We start from the raw sequence: 27,538 nt of genomic DNA on the forward strand, positions 1-27,538 counted from the left end.
GACCTTTCCTTTGCATATTAAGTGAGGGTCTTGATAAAGGTGCTTAAGATGATGAGGGGTATGGACACCTGGATAGAAACCAGCTTTTCCCCATGTTTGAAGGGGTCAAGAACAAGGACACACTTTTAAAGTAAAACACAAATAGGTGAGAGGGGACTTGACCCATTTTATTTTCACCCAAAGGGTGTTAGCCTTAGAGGGTAGTTGAGGTGGGTAATCTCACAACCGTCTAAAAAGTACTTGAAAACTTGAAGCATCAAAACATTCAAGGCTATAGGCCTACATCAGGGAAGCGGAGAGGGAGAGGATGGCACAGAGGTATTATCGCTGGACTGTTAATCCAGAGACCCAGATCATGTTCTAGGGCCTGGGTCTGAATGTTCGTCAAGCAAATGGTGGAATTTAAATTCAATTATTAAAAAAAACACAATCAGGAATTAAGTGTCTAATGATGACCATGAATCCATTGTCAATTGTCAAGAAAAACCCACCTAGTTCACGAACATCCTTCATGGAAGGAAACTGCTATCCTTACCTGGTCTGGCCTACATGCGACTTCAAACTCACACCAAGGTGGTTAACTCTTAACTACTTCTGGGCAATTAGGGAGGAATAATAAATGCTGCCTAGCCAGTGATGCCCTCATCAAATGAATGAAGAAAGAAAAAAAGCAGTAGACATAGTATAGATAGTACTGTAAGCTCAATGGGCTGAAGGACCTCTTCCGTACTGTATGATTCTATGATAAGTAAACTTATTTAGACCTACAATTCCTTCTCCTCATTCACGCAATCCCACTCAAGAACTCATGACCTTGAGCTGGCCTGTTGAACCAGTAACCTGGTGTCATGGAACCTGTCCAAATAGTAACTCTCTTGGCTCAATGTAATCTTTTGCCCAATTACTCTCCTGTAAAACATTTCGGAACGTTTTATCATGTTGAAGTGCTATATCAATGTAAGTTTTTGGAATAAAATGTTAAGCCTTGGCTTTAGTAGTTGTTAATTTGAAATAGACAGTTGAAAGTTAGTGTGAAGCCATACACATGGAACTGAGTGCTTTTGGCGGCTAATCCAAGAAGCAGTGTCCCAGATGAACAATAGAGGTCAGGTGCTATTATAGCAAAATGAACAGAAAATAAACAGAAAATTGTCCTTCATAAACAAAGAATAAATGTCAGTAACCAATTTAAATTGCGGAAATAAAATGCACTTTTTCCCACATCAGAAAGGAATTACAAAAATTTGTTTCATATTAATAGGTTTCCTTCATGATTACATGATTGCTGTCGCTAAGCAACAGTGGTGCTTTTCATCACTATTTTGAACTGAATTATGAGACAGACCAGGGGGAACAATCTCTACTTATCCTGTCTTTTAGGAAGAGGCCTTGTAATTTGAAGCAAATCCCATCTTTAAATCTCAGTTGTAACGAAAAGTAGAATGTGGGCTGTGCCAACTGAGGTGTTTTGTTTGCTGTGCAAGGTTTTATACAAATGTTAACTCACAAATCAGGATTGGATTTTGTCTGTTTCTTAAATTTATTTGCATTGCAACAGAACAAGTAGTAATCTTGTAATTGTAGTATTGCTCCCTGACACAGCAAATTAATCAGTTAATGTTGTGCAGTAAAATTGGAAGGAATATCTCCATCACTTATACCAACTGTATTTGGCCTCTGGCACTCATACAATTCAATGTACAAAAAGTAGTGTAGTATGGCATACTGGATAAGAATTGGGTTAAAATTAAAATTGACTCACTCGGTAAGTTGAAAACAAGTTATTAAAAAGTTTGAATGGGCCTATTACAGTAGTTCTGAAGTTACAGAACTACTAGTACAGAAGTTACAACTTCAGTAGTTGACAGCATTTGTCACTGTGCAAATGTATGCCAGAATACATTCTTTACATCATCTCAGGCAGAGAATGATATGCAAATACATTCTTGGTACATTACTTTGTATTATTTGGAACAGGGAGTGTGCAGTTACTCTTGCCCATGCCCTTCTCTGTCATGGTGGACTGAGCAGTCTTATGATTCAGGAAGGAATACAGAGACAATTGAAAAGTTGGTTGAAGTTCAGTTCGGCCATACTTTGGAATACGGTGCAAGGTTCTGGCCTTCATGTTTCAAAAAATAATGTGGTGGCATTGAAGAAGGTGCAAAAATCTACATGTTAATTAAACTGACGGGTATATAATTTATTAAGGAAGTTTGAAAAGGCTGTGGCTCTTTTTATCAAAAGAGAGGGGTGATCTAATCAAGGTCTTTAACATCATGAAAAGATTTGATAAGAGTAGACATACAGCAGAAGTTTCCACTTGTGGATAAGACTAGAACCATAGGCCATAAATATTGTGCAGTTAACAATAAATTCAATTGTGAATTCAAAAAAGCTTCGAGAATGGAGGATGTGGAACACAGTACTACTATGGTAAATAACATAGCTATGTTTAAGGAGAAGCACACTATGGAGAAAAGAAAAGAAATCGATGTTGATGTAGTTAGATGAAGGAGGGTGGAAGGAAGTTCATTTGAAATATAAACACTGCGATGGGCCAGTTGAACCAAATAACCAGTTTCTGTGCTGTAAATAAAGCACGACACTCAAATGCTATACCATGAAAATAACAAAGCAGCTTGTTGATGGATGCCTGTCTAATAACTTCAACATTCACTCTTATCACTGCTGACACACTGAAGCAACATCTGCCATTTTCAAGATGCATGACAGTAACCCACCTAGGCTCCTTTAGCAACATCTTCCAAACCTGCAACCTCTACCAGCTAGAAGAATAATAGAAGCAGATGCACAGGAACACCACAACCTGTGCATTCCAGCTTGAATGTGGAATGAAGTCACCATGCTTTCACTGTAGCTGGGTCAAAATTCTCAGACCCCCTTCCTGACATCACTGCGGATGTACCTACAAACCAAGAACTACACTGGTTCCAGAATGGACCCCACCAGCAACTTCTCAGGGAATTAGGGATGGGCAAAAAATGCTGGTCCAGACACAATGTTTACAGTTCATGAATAAACTCTGAATAACATCTGGTCCATAACGAGCAAACATATGGTCACATTTTAATAATACACTGCATATCAAAAGCCTAGAATTGCCTCCCTTTCAGGATTGTGTTCTACCTACAAGGACTGCAATGGTTCAAGGTTGCAGCTCACAACCACTTCAAAGGGCAATTAGGAATAGGAATTAATACTGACCCAGCCAGCATTGTCAACATGATTTAAAAAAGACTTTTTAAAAATTGATAACGCTAATTTCCTAGCAAAAAAAATTCCCAAAAAATGTAATGTCTGTATCAATACCAAACAGATCTTGGTGAAAATGTTAGCTTGAATGCCTGATTTCTACACTACTTATTCACATTTAAGTACCTAAAAAGACCAGTACTACTAAGCTGGAGTATAGCAAGTTGAGGGGTGACGGTATCGAGATTTATAAAATCATGAGGGCCATAGATAAGGTGAATAGCAAAGGTCATTTCCCTAGGGTTTGCAGAGGTACATGAATAGGAAAGGTTTAAGGGGATATGGACCAAACACAGGCAAGTGGGACTAGTTTAGGTTGGGAAATATGGTTTGCATGGACATGTTGGAACAAAGGGTCTATTTCTGTGCTCTACAGCTCCATGACTCTAAAAGATCATTGCTACCAAGCTTGGAGGAGATTTCTATCTAATGTTTTCACAGCAGCTGGTTTGTTCGTAATTCTTCAGAATTTATAAAAATTTTCCCCCAATTTAAATCTGGTTTTTGGATTGTCTCAGAGAATTTAAAACTGTGGGAGCACTCTTCACCAGATTAAGCTAAACTAGAGTCCTAGATGACTACAAAAGGAGACTTCATCTACATGAAATATAATACTTCACATTAACACAGTAAAATCTGCACCGACTTGGATAGTGTGGCAGTGGGTGTGTAGAAATTCATTGTCTCCATTACAATCAAGACAGTCACCAACATGGCCCAATTATAATCTGTCCAGCCTGGCTTCGAGCTGCGTAACGCCAAGTGATGGAGTGGTAAATTAAAATTTTCACTGCATTTGGGGGAAGTGCAGAGGGTACACTGTTGTGTGCAATCTTCCACTTAATTAGTGAATGGGTTCATTTCCACTATTATAAACCTGAGCAGTGCAAAATTTTTAAATCATAACTCAGCATATTTTATTAAGTAGTGGAGGAACTCCAGAGTCACTGGCAAAGAGTGGGACAAGAAAGAAATTGGCTGCAAGTAAGTGTGAATCAAAATGACAGCTCTGACAATATATATGGGCTGCCCAACTATTCAAACTACAAAGATACTTCAAACTTGACTGGTTTCTGATGATAAAAATCAGAACATCAGCTGACTTATGATTTATATCTTGCAACACAAAGACATTCACAGCAACCTTTGTTGGATAACAAGCATAGGGAATTTAACCCTCTCTGGTGAAGGGTCTAGGCCCGAAACGTCAGCTTTTGTGCTCTTGAGATGCTGCTTGGCCTGCTGTGTTCATCCAGCTTCACACTTTGTTATCTAGGGAATAATAGTTGCTATTTCAAATGCATTCATTCAACTAATTAAATAGTTCAGTCGTAGACATTTGCGGTTTCTCCCCCCATAGTGGGTCAGCAGTTGCTCCTTCTGAACCCTTGGTAAAGGCATGAAATTTGGGCTGAAGATCCACAGACTTCTCAGAAATGGTCATTTTTCATCTATAAACCAGTTTGTAAGGGTGTTAGTAGTTTGAGGTGGAAACCCAAGCCAATTATAATTTTCTTCTAAAAACAAAATACTGTAGATGTTCGAGATCTGGAATAGAAACAATGTCAGAGGAAAACTCAGCAGGCCTGGCAAGATCTGTGGACAGCAAAACAGATTTAAGTTTTAAGTCCAATCACTTTTCTTCGGAACTGAGACAACATTCTGAAGAAGAGTCATTGGAGTTGAATCATTAACTCTGTTGCTCCACAGATGCAGCCAGGCCTGCTGAGTTTCTCCAACTTTGTGTGATGTTCTTCTGCTATTATTTTAATATGTTTGCTTTTTTATTAGAAAAAAAGTGAAAGCACAATTAACAGTCAGCAGGAAGCTCCCATTTTCTCAGCTCAATCTCAGTTAGTTTTGAGATCTCAGTTGCTTTATTGTCCTTAACTTTCTTTCCCAAGTTTTCTAATTACAAATATTGTCCTTCATTTACACCCCATTCTTTGGTTCAAGGGCCTACCTCACAGTCCAATGGTTAAATTCTACTTCCCAAGTGTGTTTTGTGTGTTCCAGCCAAGGGTATGCTACGATACTGACTTTTTCCTCAATGACACAGTAGCAGATAGTTTATGAAATCAGGAAAGCCTTGTTCCTGTGGTGCAGGAGCTTAATTAAAGTATTTCAAATAAAATAGGACATTTGCTAGTCCTGGGTGAAAAAGTGCATCTCAACACAAATGTAAAACAGACTATAAATTGAGACATTTCATAAAGAGATCCATCTGATTTTAATATACATATTCAATGTCTTGAATCTGTTACTTTAAAACTATACAAATTCATTGTTATAAAATAATACTTAACATGAGCCAATCACAATATCCTTTCCAGGATTAATGGGAACTGCAGATGCTGGAGAATCCGAGATAACAAAGTGTGGAGCTGGATGAACACAGCAGACCAAGCAGTATCTTAGGAGCACAAAAGCTGACGTTTCGGGCCTAGACCCTTCATCAGAAAAGGGGGAGGGGAGCCAGTAGAGGCGCAGGAAGTGCTGCACCTGCCCCCTTACCTCCTCCCTCACCCCCATCCCAGGCCCCAAGAAGACTTTCCACATCAAGCAGAGGTTCACCTGAATATCTGCCAATGTGGTATACTGCATCCGCTGTACCAGTTGTGGCTTCCTCTATATCAGGGAAACCAAGCGGAGGCTTGGGGACTGCTTTGCAGAACACCTATGCTCGGTTCATAATAAACATCTGCACCTCCCAGTCACGATACATTTCAACTCCCCCTCCCATTCCATAGATGACATGTCCATCCTGGGCCTCCTGTAGTGCCACAACGCCACCGAAGGTTGCAGGAACAGCAACTCATATTCCGCTTGGGAACCCTGCAACCCAATGGTATCAATGTGGATTTCACAAGCTTCAAAATCTCCCCTCCCCTCCAGTGCATCCCAAACCAGCCCAGCTCGTCCCCACCTCCCTAACCTGTTCTTCCTTTCACCTATCCCCTCCAACCTCAAGCTGCACCCCCATTTCCTACCTACTAACCTCATCTTGCCCCCTTGACCTGTCCGTCCTCCCCAAACTAACCTATCCCCTCCCTACTTCCCCACCTACACTCACCTCTACTGGCTCCATTCCTACCCCTTTAACTTGTCTGTCTCCTCTCCACCTATCTTCTCCTCTATCCATCTTTGATCCACCTCCCCCTCTCTCTCCCTATTTATTTCAGAACCCTCTCCCCCTCCCCCTTTTCTGATGAAGAGTCTAGGCCCGAAACGTCAACTTTTGTGCTCCTAAGATGCTGCTTGGCCTGCTGTGTTCATCCAGCTCCACACTTTGTCATCCTTTCCAGGCTGTTCATTGAAGGGCACAAACACTGTGGCACTCCAACATCTCATGATGAACAATACAGTATTACAACATAGAACAGTACAGGCACTTCGGCCCATGATGTTGTGCCAGGCTTTTACCCTAAACCTAAGGTCTATCTAACCTCACCCCTACCTTTTACTATCATCAATATGCCTACCTAATAGCCACTTAAATGCCCCTAATGAGGCGGCCTCACTACCCTCTCCCGAAATGCATTCCAGACCCCTACCACTCTGAGTAAAGAACCTACCTCTGACGTCTCCCCTATATCTACCTCCACTCACTTTAAAACTATGCCCCCTCATAATAGCTGCCTCTGCCCTTGGAAAAGTCTCTGGTTGTCCACTCTATCTATACCTCTGATAATTTTGTTCACTTCTATCAAGTCACCTCGCATCTTCATTGTTCTAAAGAGAAGAGCCCTAGCTCTCTCAACCTTTCCTCGTAAAACCTTCCCTCCATTCCAGGCAACATCCTGTAAATCTTCTCTACACCTCTTCCAATGCTTCCACATCTTTCCTGCAATGAGGCGACCAGAATTGGACAAAATACTCCAGATGTGGCCAAATCAGGAATTTTGTATAGCTGCAGCATAACTTCACAGCTCTTGAACTCAATCCCTGTTACATGAGAGTTAACGCACCATATGCCTTCTTAACTCTTCACCTGGGTGGCAGCTTTCAGGGAACTGTGGCCAAGCACCCCAACATCCCTCTGCTCCACCAAACTGCCAAGAATCTTTTTGTTAACCCTGTATTCTGCTTTCAAATTGTCCTTCCAAAACGATTCACCTCACAATTTTCTGGGTTAAACTCCATGTGCCACTTCTCAGCCCAGCTCTACATCCTATCAATGTCTCTTTGTAACCAATAACAGCCTACCGCACTATCCACAACTCGACCCACCTTTGTATCACCCGCAAACTTACTAATCCACCCTTCCATTCCCACATCCAAATCATCTACAATGAAAAGAAAAATGACAAATAGAAGATGGCCCAGAACAGGTCCTTGTGGCACACCACTCATAACTGAGCACCATGTTGAATATTTTTCATCCACTACCACCCTTTGTCTTTTAAGGGTCAGCCAATTCTCAATCCAATCTGCCACATGCCTCCTTACTTTCTGCATGAGCCTACCATGCGGAACCTTATCAAACACCTTACTTAAATTCATGTAAACCACATTCACTGCTCTACTTTCATCCACGTGTCTGGTCACCTCTTCAATGAATTCATAAGGTTTGTGAGGCATGGTCTACCCCTCACAAATCCATGCTGACTATAATTGTGGATTTTCATTTTAGTCTTATGGATAACCTTCAGATGTAAACTACTGTTGCTTCTACAAGCAGCGTACATGTACAAAACATACCAATTAATCTAAACTCAGATCAGATTAGTCTCGGATCCCTGCTTTGTGACTGTTCAGTTGACTAAGGCAATTGTAAACCTGCTCAGCTGAATAAAATACAAATACAAGGCTGCCACATGCAATGCAAAGATTCTGCATCTCTTAACAGCAAAACCAGCCAAGCATTTACCTTTAAAAATGAATTCAGAACTAGTTAGTTAACAGGAGCTGATTCCACACTAAAGCTGAACGAGAATGATGAAATAAGTACAAAATGCTCAAGAAACTCAGCAGGTCTGGCATCTCTGGACAGACTGTCTACATTAACATTTTGAGTTCTTCAGAATTCTTTGGACTTCTTTGGAATTAAAGCAGGTGATAGTGATTATAAAAGAACTTACTGGGAAAACTCAGCATTTCAGGCAGTAGCTGTATACAGAAAGCAAAGTGAATAGTTCGGGTCCAATGACCCTTCTTCAGAACAGATTGTAGCTACGAAAAGATTGGTATATACGCTGAAGATGTGGGGGCAGGGAGAAGGAGTAAACGAGTGGTCAAGATGAAGCCCAGAGACAGAACAACAGTTGGACAAAGGAATGGTTAAAGGTAAGGCTGGGGGAATCAATATCTGCTAAAGGGGACCTTTAGTAGCTGACAATGGGATGATTCACAAAGCAGTCCATGTAATGACAAGCCCTGGTTGCATGCATTTGAGTTAAGGACATGGGAGGTGGTCTTCAGGCCTGAAATTTGAGCTTGGTATTGACTCCTGAAGACTACAGAATTCCCAAGCAAAAAATGAGGTACTGTTCTTTCAGCTTTCACTGAGCTTCAGTGCAGCACTCAGGAGAGCGCGATATTGGCCAGCGAACACGATGGGGTGTTGAAGAGGCAGGCAACAGGAGGCTCAGAGTCATTTTTGCAGACAGAACATTAGTGTTCTGTAAAGCAGTTGCCAGTAAGTATTTCACGTCCCCAAAGTAGGGGAGACCATATTGTGAGCAATGAATACAATAGACTCGATTAAGTGAAGTGTAGGTAAATCCCTGCTTCACCTGGAAGGTGTATCTGGATTCTTGGATAGTGAATAGTAAGGAAGTAAATGGATAGGTGTTACATCTTCTGCAATTGCATGGGAAGGTGCTGTGGGCATGTGGGAAGGTGTTGAGAGTGGACTAGGGTGTCTCAGAGGGAACGATCCCCGCAGAAGGCTGGTGGTGGCGGGTTGTGTGGGTGTGTGCATGCGTCTAGTGATGGTATTCCATTGGAGGCGGCGGAAATGATGACTAATGATTTTTTGGATGTAGATGCTAGTGGGATGGTAGGTGAAGACAAGGGGGATCCTATCGTTGCTGTGGGAGGGAAGAGAAGGGGTGAAGTCTGAAGTGTAGGAGATGGATCAGACTTGGCTGAGGGCCCCATCGAACACAGTTGGGGGGGGTGGGTGGAATCCTCAGTTGAGTAAGAATTTGAAATTTTGGAGACGCTCAGTAGAAGCTGGCGTCATTGGAACAGATGAGATGGACAGAAACTGAAAGAATGGAAGAAAATCTTTACAGGAAGCAATGTACATAGATGTATAGTCAAGGTAACTGTGGGAGTCAGTTGGTTTCTCGTGGATATTGGTGGTCATGAAAAGACAGGTATCAAGGAAGGGAAGGGAGGAGTCAGAGATGGATCATGTGAGGTGAGAGCAGGATGGAGATTGGATGCGAAATTGATAAATTTTCCCAATTCCACATGAGCGATTGTTCCAGATGTCATTGTTGTATTGGAGAAATAATTGTACAATCTACTGTGCACATTGTTTTTTCTTGTTAAAGAACTGTTTTCTCTCATTAAAATTAACTTTATTCAAAAATCGATGGCAGAAGGCATCAGTTTCATATGGGAGAGAAGATCATTCTTTGTAGCAAGTGCTATTCTCTACCAACTGAGGCCAAATGACTTCTGCCATTTTAAACTATCAGTATAAGTGTGTCAGGTTTATAACACTTATTTTGCCACAAAACCACTCAGCAAAGCAGGAGCAAAGAGGAAGCATGGCATCTTTGAGATAAGGATCATAAGAAATGATCCTTTCTTGATTCATCCAGTTTTGTCATCTGACTAAAACCTAAACTGTCCAAAGAAATCTTTTAAATGATGTGTTAAACTCCAATATCTATCACACAGCAAAATAAGAACATAACAGCTAGGAGCAGGAGGGCGGCATCTGGCCCCTCGAGTCTGTCCTGCCATTTAATAAGATCATGGCTGATCTTTTTGAGACGAGGCTCCACTTACCCGCCCCACTCACCATAACCCTTAATTTTTTTTTTAACTGTTCAAAAATTTATCTCGCCATGCTTTAAACATTCAGCAAGGTAGCTTCAACCGCTTCACTGGGTAGGGAATTCCACAGATTCACAGCTCTTTGGGTGACGAAGTTCCTCCCAACATCAGTCCTACATCTGCTTTCCTTTATTTTGAGGCAATGCCCTCTAATCCTAGTTTCACCTGCTAGCGGAAACAACCTCCCTGCCTCCACCTTATCTACTCCCTTCATAATCTTATGTTTCTAGAAGATCTCCCCTCATTCTTCTGAATTCCAATGAGTATAATCCCAGTCTACTCAGTCTCTCCTCATAATCCAACGCTCTAAACTCCAGAATCAACCGAGAGAATCTCCTTTACACCCCCTCCATTGCTAGTATATCTCTTCTCAAGTAAGGAGACCAAAACTGCACACAGTACTCCAGGAGTGGCCTCACCAGGACCCTATACAGCTGCAGCATTGCCTCCCTGTTTTTAAACTCCATCCCTCTAGCAATGGCAGACAAAATTCCATTTGTCTTTTTAATTACCTGCTGCACCTGCAATCCCACCTTCAGCGATTCATACACAAGGACATCCAAGTCTGTCGGCACAGCAGCATGCTGCAATTTTTTACCATTTAAAACATACTCTATTTTGCTGTTATTCCTACCAAAATGGATGACCTCACACTTATCAACATTGTACTCCATCTGCCAGGCCTTTTCCCACTCACTTAGACTATCTATATCCCTCTGCAGACTTTGTGTCTTCTTCACACTTTGCTCTACCACTCACTCACTTTATTGCAAATTTTGACATACCACACTTAGGGCCCAACTCCAAATCATCTATGTAAATTGTAAACAATTGCGGTCCCAACACTGATCCCTGAAGCACACCACTAGCCACTGACCGCCAACCAGAAAAACACCCATTTACTCCCACTCCTTGCTTTCTACTGGTCAACGAATCCTCTATGCATGCCAATACATTACTTGTAATACCATGCAACTTTATCTTGTGTAGCAGACTTTGGTGTGGCACCTTGTCAAATGCCTTCTGGAAATCCAGATACACCACATCCACAGGTTCCCCATTGTCCACCATGCAAGTAATGCCCTCAAAGAATTCCACCAAATTAATTAAACAGGAGAGCAGTTACTTGCTGAACCTGGGATTACCACAGGTTATTTGATCCCTTGAGTCTTTTCTGTTATTCTAGATTATGACTAATTATCTACGTCAACATTATCTTCCCATATTATCCTCATATCTGAAGGATAGAGAGGGAGGTGAGATGGGGAGTGGGCTTTTTGATTAAGGATAACATTACTGTAACTAGAGAGGATATTTCCGAGGGATCATCCAGTCAAACTATATTGGTAGAAATTAAAAATAAAAAAGGGATGATGATCTTGATAGAACTGTACTATAGCTTCCCCAATAGTCAGAGAAATTGAGGAGCAAATATGTAAAGAGGTGACAGACATATTTAAGAATAATAGGGTTGTAATAGTAGATTTTACTTTTCCAAACATTGACCTGGACTGTCATAGTATTAAAGGCTTGGGTGATGAAGAGTTTGTTAAATGTGTTCAAAAAAATGTTCTTTATTACTATGGAATTAACTTATTAGAGAAGGAGCAAAACTGGACTTCCTCTTGGGAAATACGGCAGTGGGCAAGTGACTGAAGTGATAGTTGAGAAAAACTTCAGGACTAGAAATCATATTTCTATTAGTTTTGAAATAGTTATGAAAAAGGATAAGTCTTTCATAAAAGCTAATGTTCTTAATTAAAGTAAGGCAAATTTTAATGTTATAAGACAAGTACTTTCAAAAGTTGATTGGCATAGACTGTTTCAAAGCAAAGAGATGACTGACGGGGGGCTTTCAAAAGTGAGAGAGTTCAGAGGCATTATGCTCCTGTTAGAGTAAAAAGGTAAGGCTGGTAAGAGTGGGGTACTATGATTGAATAAAGACATTTAAGTTCTAGTCAAGAATAAAAAATCATATTTTAGATATGGACAACTGGAATCAATCTCTTGAAGAATACAAAGATTGTAAGGGCATTCTTAAGAGCGAAATAAGGAGAACAAAGCAGGGATAATAAGACAGCCTTGGCAGATAAGGTTAAGGACAATTCAAAGAGATTCTTCAAGTACATTACAAGCAAAAGAACAACTACAGAGAGAATAGCGCCCCTTAAAGGTCAATGAGGTCATCAATGTGCTAAACCTCTGGTGATGGGAGAGATGCTAAATGAATATTTCATATCAGTTTTTACTGTGGTGAAAGAAATGAAGGCTAGTGAACTGGGGAAAATAAATATTAATGTTTAGAAAACAGCTCACATCACAGAAGAGGAAATGCTGCAGTTCTTAAAAAACATTAAGGTGAATAAATCTCTGGGACCTGATCAAGTGTATCCTGGGATAGGGCTCTGGCCAGATACATTTGTAGCATCTCTAATCATGGGTAAGGTGCCAGAGGACAGGACAGTGGCTAATTTGTGCCTTTATTTAAGAAAGGTTATAAGGAGAAACCTAGAAACTACAAGCTGTGAGCCTGACATGGTGTTGAGTAAGTTGTTGCAGGTGATTCTGAAAGACAGGATTTACATGCATTTGGAGAGATGAGGACTGATCAGGGATAGTCAGCATGGTTTTGTGCAGGGGAAACTGTGATTCACAAACTTGATTGAGTTTTTTGAGGAAGTAACCAAAAAGACTGACAAGGGCAGAGCGGCAGACATTGTTTACATGGACTTTAACAAAGCATTTGACAAGGTTCTGCTTGATAGACTAATTAGTAAAGTGGACCAAATAGGACGCAGGGTGACCTTACCAACTGAATACGAAATTGACTTGATGGCAAGAGACAGAGGTTGGTGGTGGAGGGTTGCTTTTCAAAGTGGGGGCCTGTGACCAGCAGTGTTCCACAGGATTGGTACTGAGTGAGCTATTGTTTGTGATTTATGTAAACAATTTGGATGAGAATATAAAAGGCATATCAGCAAGAGAGCACGAGGACGACCTCATCTTCGTTTCAAAGACTGCAAAAAGGACATGAAGCCAATGGACCTGGACGTTGAGAGATGGGAAGACATTGCAAACGATTGCTCATGCTGGAGACGGGAACTACGCAGAGGGCTAGAGCGAGTAGAGAAACTGAGGCTTGCCGCTGAGGAAAAGTGCACTCGACGGAAAGACTGCAACACTGGAGGAGAGAGTGTCTTCAAATGCAGTCACTGCAACCGAGACTGTCACTCCCATGTGGGCCTGTACAGCCACAACAGATGCTGCGCTATCACCAGCAGCTGAATCAAAACTCTTCAGGAGCAGATCTATGATCTCTCGAAACTGACAGATACCACTCACACACATAGAAGGCATGGTTAGTAAAACTTGCAGATGACACAAAATTGGTGGCATAGTCAACAGTGAAGAAGGTTCCCCAAGATTACAAGAGAGACCTTGATCAATTGGGTCGTTGGGCTGACGAGTGGCGGATTGAGTTTAATTTGGATAAATGTGAGGTATTGCATTTTGGTAAAATAAACAAGGGCAAGATTTACACAATTAATTGTAGGGCCCTGGCAAGTGTTGTAGAACAGACAGAGCTAGCTATTCAAGTATATAATTCTTTGAAATTTGCATCACAGGTAGACAGGGTGGTTAAAAAGGCATTTAGCATGCTTGCCTCCATTACTCAGACCTTTCAGTATCGGAGCTGGCATGTCATGATGAGGTTGTACAGGATGTTGGTGAGACTTCTTCTGGAGTACTGCGTGCAGTTTTTGGTCACCCTGCCATAGGAAGGATATTGTTAAATTGGAGACAGTTGAAAAAGGTTTACCAGGATGTTGCTGGGAACATAGGGTTGAGTTATAAAAACAGGCTGGATAGGCTGGGACTTCTTCCACTGGAACATAGGAGGTTGAGAAGTGACTTTATAGATGTTCCGAAAATAATGAGGGGTATAAATAACATGAAAAGCAACTGTGTTTTTCCCGGGGTGCGAGAGTTCAAAATTAAGGAGCATATTTTTAAGGTGAGAGAAGAAACTTTTAAACAGGAGATGAAGGGCAATTTTTTTTTAAAAACGGAGTGGTCCGTGTGTGGAAGGAACTGCCAGAGGAACTGATGGATGTAGGAACAGTTACAACATATAAAAGTCATTTGGATATTTAAAAGACATTTGTGTAAGTACATGAATAGGAAAGATTTAGAGGGACATGGGCCAAATGCAGGCAAGTGAGACCAGTTTAGTTTGGGAACATGGTCAGCATGCAATAGTTGGACAGAAAGGACTGTTTCAATGCTGTATGACTCTGATTCCATATATCCTAATGGCATTAGTATCTAGAAATCTATGTTTGCTTCTAATCACCATGTATTGCTGAAGAAATGTGCAAATTCAGGATGATGCTGTGACATACTTGATAGATTGAGTACCCTGGTTGCACCCAGTTGTTCATTCATTCATTCACTTGTACTGTGTTTGGAGGCAATTCGCTGGGTCATTGTCAACTGATGCTTTATCCTGAGCTATTTTCTCAGCAGTTTGTGTCAGTGGAGATTTGTCATTGATTACTTTCAGGGGCAGAACAAGGAGACAGATCAGGCGTCTATCTCAAACAGAACAGGAATTAGATCTGTTCTACTGACATTATTCATAACCACGCACTAGCCATGTAGTCAACTGAACTAACTGGCCTTCATCCCAATCCATGAAAAACAGCCACTTCAGTAAGCTGCCAGAGAAAGCAAGCACTCGTTGGACCTTGCATGAGTTAACAGCAACATTTCCATGACATCCGTATAATCTACTAGTAATAAAAATTTAAGTTATGTGAAGAATAATTGTTCAAGTGCCCACGAGAGGGGGGAGAAGGAAGGGAGACAGAGCAAAGCCTGCAAATAAAAGGACATTTGGCTTTATTGGTAATTACTACTACAGTAATAATTTGAGGCATTTAAATAAGGGCCGATCTCTGATCAGCAATTCACTTCACCTCACAAATTGACAGTAGGTGGACTATAAATTTTAATGGGATATGGGCTGAGCATTTCACAACACAGCCAGATTTACAACTAGCACAAAGTTGCTGCTGTCAGGTGAAATTGGGAATTAAGGGGAATTGCTAACAGCACTGCTATTTATTACAAGAAATTGCTTCCTTAAGCATCTTTGAAAGCTATATTTAGTTCTTGCTCAAACACTAATACACATCTACCCTTACATAGGCATTTATAGTACTCTGTTAATAGCTGCTTGTCAGGGATTGCTTTAGACAAATCTAGCTCCAACCAAATTGTAAAATTACGAGTGAGTGAATTTTTTCAACAAAAGGAAGGCACTGATTTCATGAGCACCATACATTTTCCTATTTTCATAACTGAAGCATTTTCAACAGCAAATATCAGCAAATGCCTCTACCAGTAAAACAAAGAGGCCTGTCTGGCTATGGAGACAAAGTACTGCCATCAATGAAACAGCTTATTACATTTTTGTTTAATCATCCATCTCAAAAGACAATCATAAGTCATAAGAGTCATACAGCACAGAAACAGAACCTTTAGTTCAACCAATCCATTCCAAACATAATCCCACCTGCCTGCACTTGGTCCATATCCCGTCAAGCATTTCTTATTCATGCCCTTATCAAAATCTCTTTTAAATGGTGTAACTGTATCTGCATCCACCACTTCCTCTCGAAGTTCATTCCACATATGAATGACTGTGCAAAAAAATTGCTCCCATGTCCTTTTTAAATCTTTCTGTTCTCACTTTAAAAAATGCCCCCTAGTCTGAAATCCCCTAACCTAGGGAAAAGACACCCACCATTCACCTTATCTATATCCTCATTATTTTATAAACCTCCAAGGTCACCTCTCAACCTCCTACGCTTCAGTGAAAAACGTCTCAGCCTATCCAATGTCTCCTTATAACTCAAATCCCCCATACCCGGCAACATCCTGATAAATCTCTTCGGAACACTCTCTAGCTTAATAATATTGTTCTTGTAACAGGGTGATCAGAATTGCACACAATACTCCAGAAGAAGCCTCACTAACATCAGTACAATCTCAACATAATGTCCCAACTCCTACACTCAAACGTCTGAACAATCCAGTCACTTTAAAAAAGTCTCCAAGGAAGCACTTTTATACCAAAGTTTCAAAACTTCTCTTCAGGTGCAGATCGAAATGTTGAGCCTAACTACTGATTTTTTTTGATTTAATTAATGAGATTGACAACTTGATAAGAAAGATAAAATGCAGAAAAAGCAAATTACAGAAGTACAAGGCAATGTAAAATCAAAAACATGCAAGCAAGGAAGAGCATGGAAGAAAGTGAATACATGCAATCATGCACAAACATGCACTGTGATAGTGACTTACAGTCCTCAGCTCCAAGTCTTCCTCCACAAAGTCAAGATGGCGTCTGACCTGTTTACTGTGACGACTTGAGGAAGCATGCTGTGGAGGTGCAATGGAAGAGGAATACAAAAAAGGAGGGAAGGAATCCCATTTAAAATCATGCAGAAGGGAACAAATTAAAATAAAAGACTCTTTACACTAAAGATACAGGGGAAAAGGATGGTTACTGTACTTGTCAGATGCTCTTTCCACCAGCATGCATTTGTATGGGAAAATTAAGAACCACAGGTCATGCTATTCCATATTTTTAAACTGTATTGGGAAACTTACCCGGAGTTCTTTTTCAGATAGATTTTACATCATACATCCAGAAGGTCCAGATGGCAGAACATTAAAGTGCAATTGCTTCATTTTAGACTAATTCATTCTGTGTAAAACAGCATTCTAACACAAAACTTTAATGCTTCCAGAGTTTAATATATTAGTCATCTGATCAAACTACAGTGACCCATTCATACGTCAGAATGCCTGTCGTAATTTTGGATCTTGGATCCCAAACGTTTGTGGTGACCACTACTCCAGTGTCTGTGCCTATGCAGATTGCTTCCCCAGAACATCGAGTGAACACAGGAATTGTTCGACTTGAATAAGCATCGGACAGTATCCGCCAAATGAGCTCAAATCATATTTGAACTTATGATTAAGTGCTGGCCATCTGCTAAGTTAAACACGGTAACCGAGTGCTCATTTCCCGCAGTATTCCTTTGAGATAAAAGGCAATAGCATTCTTTATTCCTTTCAAAAAAAAACAAACAAACAATCTGCAATAGTCATATTTTACTTGTGTTTGTGTTTATGTTTTTAAAGCAACATTAGCCAAAAAGATGATATCACGCCATGGTTTCTCAGGTCAATTTCAGTGATCATTAGTTACCTTGACATTGAAACATTAGGATAGATTGACAAACAAATACCAAGCAAGAAGATCATCATTAAAATAGATGATGTGTAATTAAGATTAGCAAAAGAAAAAGTTCCCTCTTCTATATAAACCAGAAAAGTCAGTATATCTGTATCTAATTACACAACAGACAGCAAGGGAATGAGATTAAAAGAGGGGGATGAAAGTTCAGAGGGATGACCAAGCCAATATACAAAATCAAAACAGAACACTATAGCAAAGAAAGCAAGTTATACCTTCTGAGAGAAAACGGGTAGGGGAGAAGAATAAGTGGATTTTAGAATTTGAAAATAAGCTGGTGATGTTTACAAAAGCTTTCTGTTTAAAAGAACGGAAAAGCTGATCAAAGCAATATATACATCAATTTCCTTATTAGCTTTTCTTCTTAGCTGCTTGTGGATTCCTACTTAGTTTTAAGACCATAAGACATAGGAGTGTAAGTAAGGCCATTCATCCCATCAAGTCCACTCCACCATTTAAATCATGGCTGATGGGCATTTCAACTCCACTTCCCTGCACTCTCCCCGTAGCTCTTGATTCCTTGTGAGATCAAGAATTTATCAATCTCTGCCTTGAAGACATTTAACGTCCCGGTCTCCACTGCGCTCCATGGCAATGAATTCCACAAGCCCACCACTCTCCGGCTGAAGAAAGGTCGTCTCATTTCAGTTTTAAATTTACCCGCCCTAATACTAAGGCTGTGCCCACCAGTCCTAGTCTCCCCACCTAACGGAAACAACATCCTAGCGTTCACCCCTTCTAAGCCATACATTATCTTGTAAGTTTCTATTAGATATCTACTCAACCTTCTAAACTCTAATGAATACAATCCCAGGATCGTTAGCCTTTCATCATACTGGATGTGAGTTTGCTCACTGAGCTGGAAGGTTAGTTTTCAGACGTTTCGTCACCATTCTAGGTAACATCATCAGTGAGCCTCCGACGAAGCGCTGGTGTTATGTCCCGCTTTCTATTTATCTGGTTAGGTTTCTTTGGGTTGGTGATGTCATTTCCTGTGTTGGTGATGTCAGTTCCTGTTCTTTTACTCAGGGGATGGTAGATTGATTTGGAGCCAATGTGTTTGTTGATGGAGTTCTGGTTGGAATGCCATGCTTCTAGGAACTCTCGTGCGTGTCTCGGTTTGGCTTGTCCTAGGATGGATGTGTTGTCCCAATCAAAGTGGTGTCCTTCCTCATCTGTGCGTAAGGATACGAGTGATAGTGGGTCATGTCGTTTTGTGGCTAGTTGATGTTCATGTATTCTGGTGGCTAGCTTTCAGCCAGTTTGTCCAATGTAGTGTTTGTCACAGTTCTTGCAAGGTATTTTGTAGATGACGTTTGTTTTGTTTGTTGTCTGTATAGGGTCTTTTAAGTTCATTAGCTGCTGTTTTAGTGTTTCAGCAATAAACCCAAACAAACAGACAAAACGGGCTCAGAAACCATAACCACTCTCCCCGACATCAAAGACATTTCCGAAATGACTGCCAGACTACTTGAACCTCTTGGCATCAGGGTAGCCCACAAACCCACCAACACACTAAAACAGCAGCTAATGAACTTAAAAGACCCTTACAGACCCTTAATGAACTTACAGACAACAAACAAAACAAACGTCATCTACAAAATACCTTGCAAGAACTGTGACAAACACTACATTGGACAAACTGGCTGAAAGCTAGCCACCAGAATACATGAACATCAACTAGCCACAAAACGACATGACCCACTATCACTCGTATCCTTACACACAGATGAGGAAGGACACCACTTTGATTGGGACAACACATCCATCCTAGGACAAGCCAAACCGAGACACGCACGAGAGTTCCTAGAAGCATGGCATTCCAACTAGAACTCCATCAACAAACACATTGGCTCCAAATCAATCTACCATCCCCTGAGTAAAAGAACAGGAACTGACATCACCAACCCAAAGAAACCTAACCAGATAAACAGAAAGCGGGACATAACACCAGCGCTTCGTCGGAGGCTCACTGATGATGTTACCTAGAATGGTGACGAAACGTCTGAAAACTAACCTTCCAGTTCAGTGAGCAAACTCACATCCAGAACCTCAACCTGAGCTACAAATCTTCTCAAAACTCGTTCGTCATATGTTAAAACTACCATTCCAGGGATCATCTGTGAGAATCTCCGCCGGACACGCTCTAGGGCTAGTATGTCCTTCCTGAGGTGTGGGGCCCAAAATTGGACACAGTATTCTAAATCAGGCCTAACTGGAGCTTTATAAAGTCTCAGAAGCACATCACTGCTTTTATACTCCAACCCTCCTGAGATAAACGACAACATTACATTTGCTTTCTTAATCACGGACTCTACCTGCAAGTTAGCCTTTAGAGAATCCTGGACCAACACTCCCAGATCCCTTTGTACTTCTGCTTTACAAATTCTCCCACCATTTAGAAAATAGTCCATGCCTGTATTCTTTTATCTCCCCAAGTGCAAAACCTCGCATTTACTCACATTGATTTTCATCAGCCATTTCCTGGACCACTCTCCCAAAGTGTCTATTTCTTTTTGCAGCTTCCCCACCTCCTCAGTATTACCTGCCTGTCCACCTATCTTCGTATCATCAGCAAACTTAGCCAGAATGCCCCTGTCCCTTCATCCAGATCATTAATGTACAAGGTGAACAGCTGTGGCCCCAACACTGAACCCTGCGGGACACCACTCATCACCGGTTGCCATTCCGAAAAAGAGCCTTTTATCCCACTCTCTGCCTTCTGTCAGACAGCCAATCCTCAATCCAAGCCAGTAGCTCACCTCGAACACTATGGGTCCTCACCTTGCTCAGCAGCCTCCCATGAGGCACCGTATCAAAGGCCTTTTGGAAGTCTAGATGGATAACATCTACTGGGTTTCCCTGGTCTAACATACTTGTTACCTCTTCAAAGAATTCTAACAGGTTTGTCAGGCCTGACCTCTCCTTACTAAATCCATGCTGACTTGTTCTAATCTGACCCTGCACTTCCAGAAATTTAGAAATCTCATCCTTGACAATGGGTTCAAGAATTTTATCAACTACCGAGGTTAAGCTAATTGGCCTATAATTTCCCATCTTTTGCCTTGATCCTCTCTTAAACAAGGAGGTTACAACAGCAATTTTCCAATCATCTGGGACTTTCCCGGACTCCAGTGACTTTTGAAAGATCACACCCAAAGCCTCCGCTATTTCCTCAGCCACCTCCCTCAGAACTCTAGGATGTAGTCCATCAGGGCCAGGAGATTTATCAATTTTTAGACCTTTTAGCTTTTCTAGCACTTTCTCTTTTGTAATGCTTACCATACTCAACTCTGTCCCCGACCCTCCCTAATTGTTGGCATACTACTCGTCTTCCACTGTGAAGACTGACGCAAAGTGCTTATTAAGTTCTTCAGCTATTTCCTTATCTCCCATCACTAGCCTTCCAGCATCAGTTTGGAGGGGCCCAATATCTACTTTTGCCTCTCGTTTGTTTCGTATGTATTTAAAGAAACTTTTACTATCATTTCTAATATTACTAGCTAGCCTACCTTCATATTTGATCCTCTCCTTCCTTATTGCTCTCTTTGTTATCCTCTGTTTGTTTTTGTAGCCTTCCCAAACTTCTGATTTCCCAGTGCTCTGGGCCACTTGAAAGGCTGTCTCTTTTACTTTGATATATTTCCTGACTTCCTTTGTGAGCCATGGCTGTTTAATCCCACTCCGGATAATCTTCCTTTTCTTTGGGATGAACCTCTGTACTGTGTCCTCAATTACACCCAGAAACTCCTGCCATTATTGCTCTACTGTCTTCCCCGCTAGGCTCTGCTTCCAGTCGATTTGTCAATTCCTCTCTCATGCCCCTGTAATTACCTTTATTTAACTGTAACACCATTACATCCGATTTTGCCTTCTCTCTTTCAAACCGCAGACTGAACTCTACCATATTATGATCGCTGCCTCCTAAGTGTTCCCTTACTTTAAGGTCTTTTATAAAGTCTGGCTCATGACATAGCACTAGGTCCAGAATAGCCTGCTCCCTTGTGGGCTCCATCACAAGCTGTTCCAAAAAGCCATCCTGCAAACATTCCATGAATTCCCTTTGTTTGGATCCACCAGCAACATTATTCACCCAGTCTACCTGCATATTTAAGTCCCCCATGATCACCGTGACCTTGCCTTTCTGACATGCCCTATCTACTTCTCGGTGCATCTTGCGCCCCTGGTCCTGATCACTGTTAGGAGGTCTGTACATAACTTCCATTATAGTTTTTTGCCTTTGTGGTTCCTCAACTCTACCCACACAGACTCCACATCCTCTGACCCTATGTCATTCAGTGCCGCAGATTTAATTTCATTCTTAACTAAGGCGGCAATCCCACCCCCTCTGCCACTCCCCGTCTTTTCGATATGCTGTGAATCCTTGGATGTTTAACTGCCAGTCCTGAACTCCCTGCAACCATGTCTCTTTGATGCCTACCACATCATAATCATTTAAGAGGATTTGTGCTGTTAATTCATCCACTTTGTTGCGAATACTACGAGCATTTAGATAAAGTGCCTTAATGCTAACTTTCTTATCATTATTAGAGAGATTGGAAATCCTATGATGTCTTAAGCTATCCTTCCTTTTCGTTGTATTCCTAGTCTGCCTCGAGCTTAAACTCACCTATACACATGCTATCCTGTTGCTTATCTTTCCATTTAACTCCATACTCCGTCTCTTTCACTTTCCCTTCCCCCCGGCTCAGAAGTTTAAAGTCCTACTGACCACCCTATTTATCCTTTTCGCTAGAACACTGGTTCCAGATCGGTTCAGGTGGGGACCATTCCAACGGTACAGATCCCCCTGGTTCCAAAACTGATGCCAATGCCCCATGAAATGGAATCCCTCTTTCCCACACCAATCCCTTAGCCACGTGTTTACTTCCCTAACTTTCTTTTCCCTATGCTAATTAGCATGTGGCTCAGGCAGTAATCCGGAGATTATGACCCTTGAGGACCTGTACTTCAAGTTCTTTCCTAGTGCTTCATAATCCCTGAACAGGTCCTCTACCCTAGCTTTGCCTATGTTGTTAGTCCCAACATGGACCACAACAACTGGATCCTCCCCCTCCCGCTCCAATATCCTTTCAACCCGGTCGGAGATGTCCTGCACCCTGGCACCGGGCAGGCAACACACCAGGTGGGACTCCTGATCCAGCTTGCATAGGATACTATCTGTCCCCCTAATAATAGAATCCCCTATAACAACTACCTGTCTTTTTGCTCCCCCCTCTTGAATGGCCTTCTGCACCACGGTGTCACGGTCAGCTGGCTCATCCTTTTCCTCATCCGTACAGGGAGCAAGAATCTCATACCTGTTGGTCAAGGTCAAGGATTGAGGCTCCTGCACTCCTGAACTTGGAATCCCCCTACCTGCCTCACTTACAGTCACACCTTGTCCCTGAACACTTTCTGAATTTGAGTTATTTAATCCACCGGGTGTGACTGCCTCCTGAAACAAAGTTAAGCATTTCACTGCTACTAATTGGTCAGCATTATATCAGAACAGTACAGTTAGCTTCAGGGCATCACACCTCTGCTCACTGTAAAATTGCAGATCTACCTCACTATCCTCACTCCTTTGTCATTTTATAAGGTTATCCTGCCTATGTTCACAATTTGGGAGAAAGCCCATGCTGTTGGGGAGTGAGTGAGTAGGTGTGGGGGATGAACAGAGTCACAAATTTGCATGGTGGTTCAGAACTAGAAACTGGCAGTCACAAAAACAGATATTTTAATTGGTGAAATATTATGAGGTATGCAATGTTATTATAAATCTGCTCTAAACTACATGCTCTTATTGCCTGTTGGGACCATCTACATATAGAAAATATGTTCACCATCCTGAGAAAACCTTACATCTTGTGAGCTTGAACTTATCATTCAAATATTTGTGGTTCTGAAGACTGCAGCACTTGTCTTCATTGCATGGGTTCAATTATTCTAGTGCCCAAGAATGTGAGTGCTCCACCCCAATACTTCATTTCTCCAGAGTGAAAATTCCAAAGTTCCTCAAACACCCGTCAGCACAGATGTTCAGGTGATTTCAGTACAGAGATTCAGTAAATGTCTCTTCAGAATTAGGTTAGGCATTAAATTAGAGCTGTTTTACTCACATCTCAACTAAATTTAAAATGGACACAGGTTGAAGTGATATCTAATATCAAGGAATCAGAAACTTCAATTGTCACTGATCTTAAAACAATCTTTTATAATTGCACTGGTGACAGAAAGCAGGACGAACCTCAAAACAGGGTAATTATTTTGTTAAAATTATTATTGAACAAAGATAACTACTTTCAGACAAATGAAGCAGCAGACAGGTGAAGAAGTTGATAGAAAGAACGCAATTCTCAATCTTAACTTTGTGAAGAATGGAACAGTAACATTATCTTTGGGCCGAGGGTAAAGATCTCTAAATGGAGAAGATCAGTTGAATGTGTTCATTTTCAAGTGTGAACAATATTAACCACTAACGCAGCACAAACCCTTATTCCTTTTTACTAAATCAGTAAATCAGAGCAACTATGTAAACCCACCTGGTTTACCATCTGCATCGATCTCATCAGGTCCTGGGGACTTGTTTACATTAAATGTTTTTTAAAAATCCAACATCTCATCCCTTTCTACATTGACACACCCCAAAATATCAGCATACCCATCCTGAGACATGCCATCCACTACGTCCTTCTCCTTTGTGAATACCAGTACAAAGTATTTGTTAAGCACTTCACCCACTTTCTGTGGCTCCACACATAAATGTCTTCCTTTGTCCTTGAGTGAACCTACCCTTCTCCTAGCTACCCTCTTGCTCATTACATATATATAAAAACACCTTTGGATTTTCCACAGTTGGGTTTGTCAAATACATTTCATGGTCCCTTATAGCCCTCATACTTCCTTGTTTGAGTTATTTTCTGCTATCTTTGTATACTTTGAGGGCTTTTCTGTCCTCAGTTTCCTAAAACTTATGCGTGCCTCCTTTCTCTTTTTGACGAATTTCCAACTTCTCTTGTCATCCAACGGTTCCCAAAGCTTGTCATTCTGATCCTTCATTTTCACAAGAACATACTGGTCCTGAATTCAAATCAACTGGTCTTCAAAAGATTCCCACATACCAGATAGGGATTTATCCTCAAACAACTGACCCAGTCTACGTACCCTAGTTCTTGCAAATATTGTGGTAGTTAGACTTTCCCTAATTTGTATTAATCTTGTCATTATCTATAAGTAACTTAAAACTTACAGAACTATTGTCATTGATCCCAAAATGCTCCCCCACTGAAAAAAAACCATCACCTGGCCTGGCTCATTCCCCAAAACCAGGTCTAATACGGCCCTTTCCATATTTAGTTTTTTTTTAAATACCTATCCTGGATATACCTAACAAATTCTCCCTATCCAAGCCCCTTGTACTAATCAAGTCCTAGAGAATGTAGGGAACCCTGTTGTCTTCCCATTTTGCCATAATCTGTCCACATATTGGTTTCTCTATCACCCACAGGCTGCTGGGAGGCAACCTCCCCCACCTCTTGTACACCCATCTCTATCTTGCCCAAAGTACCAAAATCCCAGAATGATAAGCTGCCAGTTTTGTCCATCTCTCAACCAAGTCTCTGTAATAGCTACAACATCGTTTCTCTTAGTCTTCCTAGTCTAAACCACAGACTCTTCCTCAGTCATACTACCTGCTGAACTTCTGCTCTGGTTCCCAACCCCTACCACACTAGTTTAAACTTTCCCTGAGTCAGACTAACAAACCTCCCTGCCAGGATATTGGTACTCCTCCAATTTAGGTGCAACCTATTCCTTCTTGAACAGGTTCTACTTACCCCAGAAGGCATTCTAATGTTCCACATGCCTGAAGCCCTCCCTCCTACAGCAGCTTTTTAGCCAATATTTAACTGTACTATCTTCCACTTCCTAGCCTCACCCAACTCTTCTGTGTAGCCCATACTGGTGGTGTGACTAATTTGCTAAACATGTTATCCATGACATTCTCAGGCTTATTTAGCTTCTGTTGAGGAGATTGCAGGAACAGAAACAGAAACAGAAACAGTGAAAATGTACAGAAATCTTTTTGAAGGTGGCAGGACAATTTATAAAGGCTGCTAAATAAGCATAGAGAGTCCTTCAGTTTATAAATAGAAGCACAGACTAGACAAGGAAGTTATGCCGCAGCTTTGTAATTCTGGGTGCAATGGCACAGTTACACAGGTATTACAAATTAAGTTGCCACAAACTTCAAGCTCCATAAATGACATTCCACATCCAAGTTCAAAGAATAAAACTTAGAAAATAGTGGGCATATACAGTGATACAGTCAGCCTCTCTGAGGATGTGTTTGTATTTTAGTTATGATCCTTTAGCCTAAGCTAAAGCATTAACCAATAGAGGGATGGACTGCACTTGAGCATTTCCATCAGTGTTTCTGATTTTCTTCAACTAATGATTTATTCTGTTCAGCCCATACTGAAAATCTCAGGTATTCCAAAATATGATCCCTCAACCCAATTCAGTAATATGAAGAAAATTTTTTCTTGTAGTAGCCTGATAGAGATGAGAATACAGGAAGGAGCAGGAAAAGGTAACAGCTGAAACAGTTATCACAACCATATTAAGAAAGCATGTTACTGAACTCCTAAACTTTTATTCTTGCTTTTCATTGCTAATGCTGCCATGTGTTCCTCCAGCTGGCACACATTTCAGGACATGCACTTAATATGAAGGCATGAGAAAAACTGCACAAAAACAATACCTCTGTTGTGGGTTGACCTTGTTGGTTCAAATCAAGATCCTGAGGTCGGACAACCTTGTCAATGTCCAAAGAATCCTGGCTAGATGTGGCAGAAGTAACACTGGATCGAGATGAGGTACTGTTTGAGCGGATGTCTGTATCGCTGACTGTTCCAGCTGATCCCGTTCTCCTGTGCTGATTGGGCAGAGAGGGTTTTGTATCATATGTCAGGGCACTGGTCTGCCGTGCTGCCTCGTCCATACTAAGAGAAGCTTGTTCCAGTTGGGCAGTAATATCATCCAGTGAAAGATTGGTTTGCAACGATTTTGGGCTTCTCACTGAATAAGAACCCTTCAAGCTGCCATGTTTAGAGGATGCTCGAGTGACAGATTGTTTCTGAGCAGGTTTGGCTTCTTTGTTGGATATCTTAGGAGGTACTTCTTCTTTGTGAGATTTTCTCACAACACTGTCGTCATGTCTGGAAGGTTCTTTGCTGATGTTACTGAGTTCCTGTTCCATAGAGCAGAGATCTGCCATGAGAGCATCCAAATCCACTCCATCTCCCTGGCTCAGAGCCTCTGAAGCATGCAGCACATGCAAAATTAAAAAGAGAAAAGAAAAGATTAGTGTCAGTGATAGGACTTATTATCTATACGAAATTGTTCTGAACCTCAATACCAATTAAAGGAGCAGACATTTAATCTTTGGATAGAGTCGAAAATTCTCTGAAGCCGTACACCCAGCAAAAGACCCTGCACTTAGAACTAAATTCCTCCAATCCCACTGCACTTTTAAAGGTGTTTATAACAGTAAGTTGAAGCAATGAAGTAGACAATCAACCACGATGTGAGGGAATGGCACTACAGGACCAATGAACTGAATGTCCGACTCCTGTTCCTCAATATCCTGTGTTAAGTATGGCACTTAAAATGAAGGCACAATGGTTCAGTCATGGCACATATTGACAGTTTCAAATCTTAGGAGTAGGTGGAAAACCATACCATAACTGAGTTGGAAGTTTAAGCAAACCCCATCGATTTTCAACATAAAGAAGGATGGAGAGAGATATTGGAAGATATATACTTTTGCAGTCTCACAGCCTATATAAATAGCCTATTTATAAATGTAAAAATGCTGTAATGGAGCAAGTGAGTTTGAAAGATAGGGACTTGTTA

General features: G+C 41.2%; 1 protein-coding gene across 4 annotated transcripts in view; it reads right to left on the reverse strand.

The window, feature by feature from the left end:
• LOC125453846 (ras-associated and pleckstrin homology domains-containing protein 1) overlaps window positions 1-27,538 on the reverse strand; it is a 199,186-nt gene that overhangs the window by 54,830 nt on the left and 116,818 nt on the right. For 2 of the 4 annotated variants that reach the window (XM_048533876.2, XM_048533875.2), the window contains exons 4-5: window positions 26,385-26,941; window positions 16,660-16,737 (exon numbers count right to left, since the gene is read on the reverse strand). In XM_048533876.2, coding sequence (XP_048389833.1) covers window positions 16,660-16,737; window positions 26,385-26,941 — 635 coding nt within the window. The remainder of the gene's footprint in view (window positions 1-16,659; window positions 16,738-26,384; window positions 26,942-27,538) is intronic. The other 2 variants (XM_048533878.2, XM_048533877.2) reach the window with 1 other exon arrangement.

Source organism: Stegostoma tigrinum, chromosome 7 (genome assembly GCF_030684315.1).
Source record: "Stegostoma tigrinum isolate sSteTig4 chromosome 7, sSteTig4.hap1, whole genome shotgun sequence".
NCBI lineage: Eukaryota > Metazoa > Chordata > Chondrichthyes > Orectolobiformes > Stegostomatidae > Stegostoma > Stegostoma tigrinum.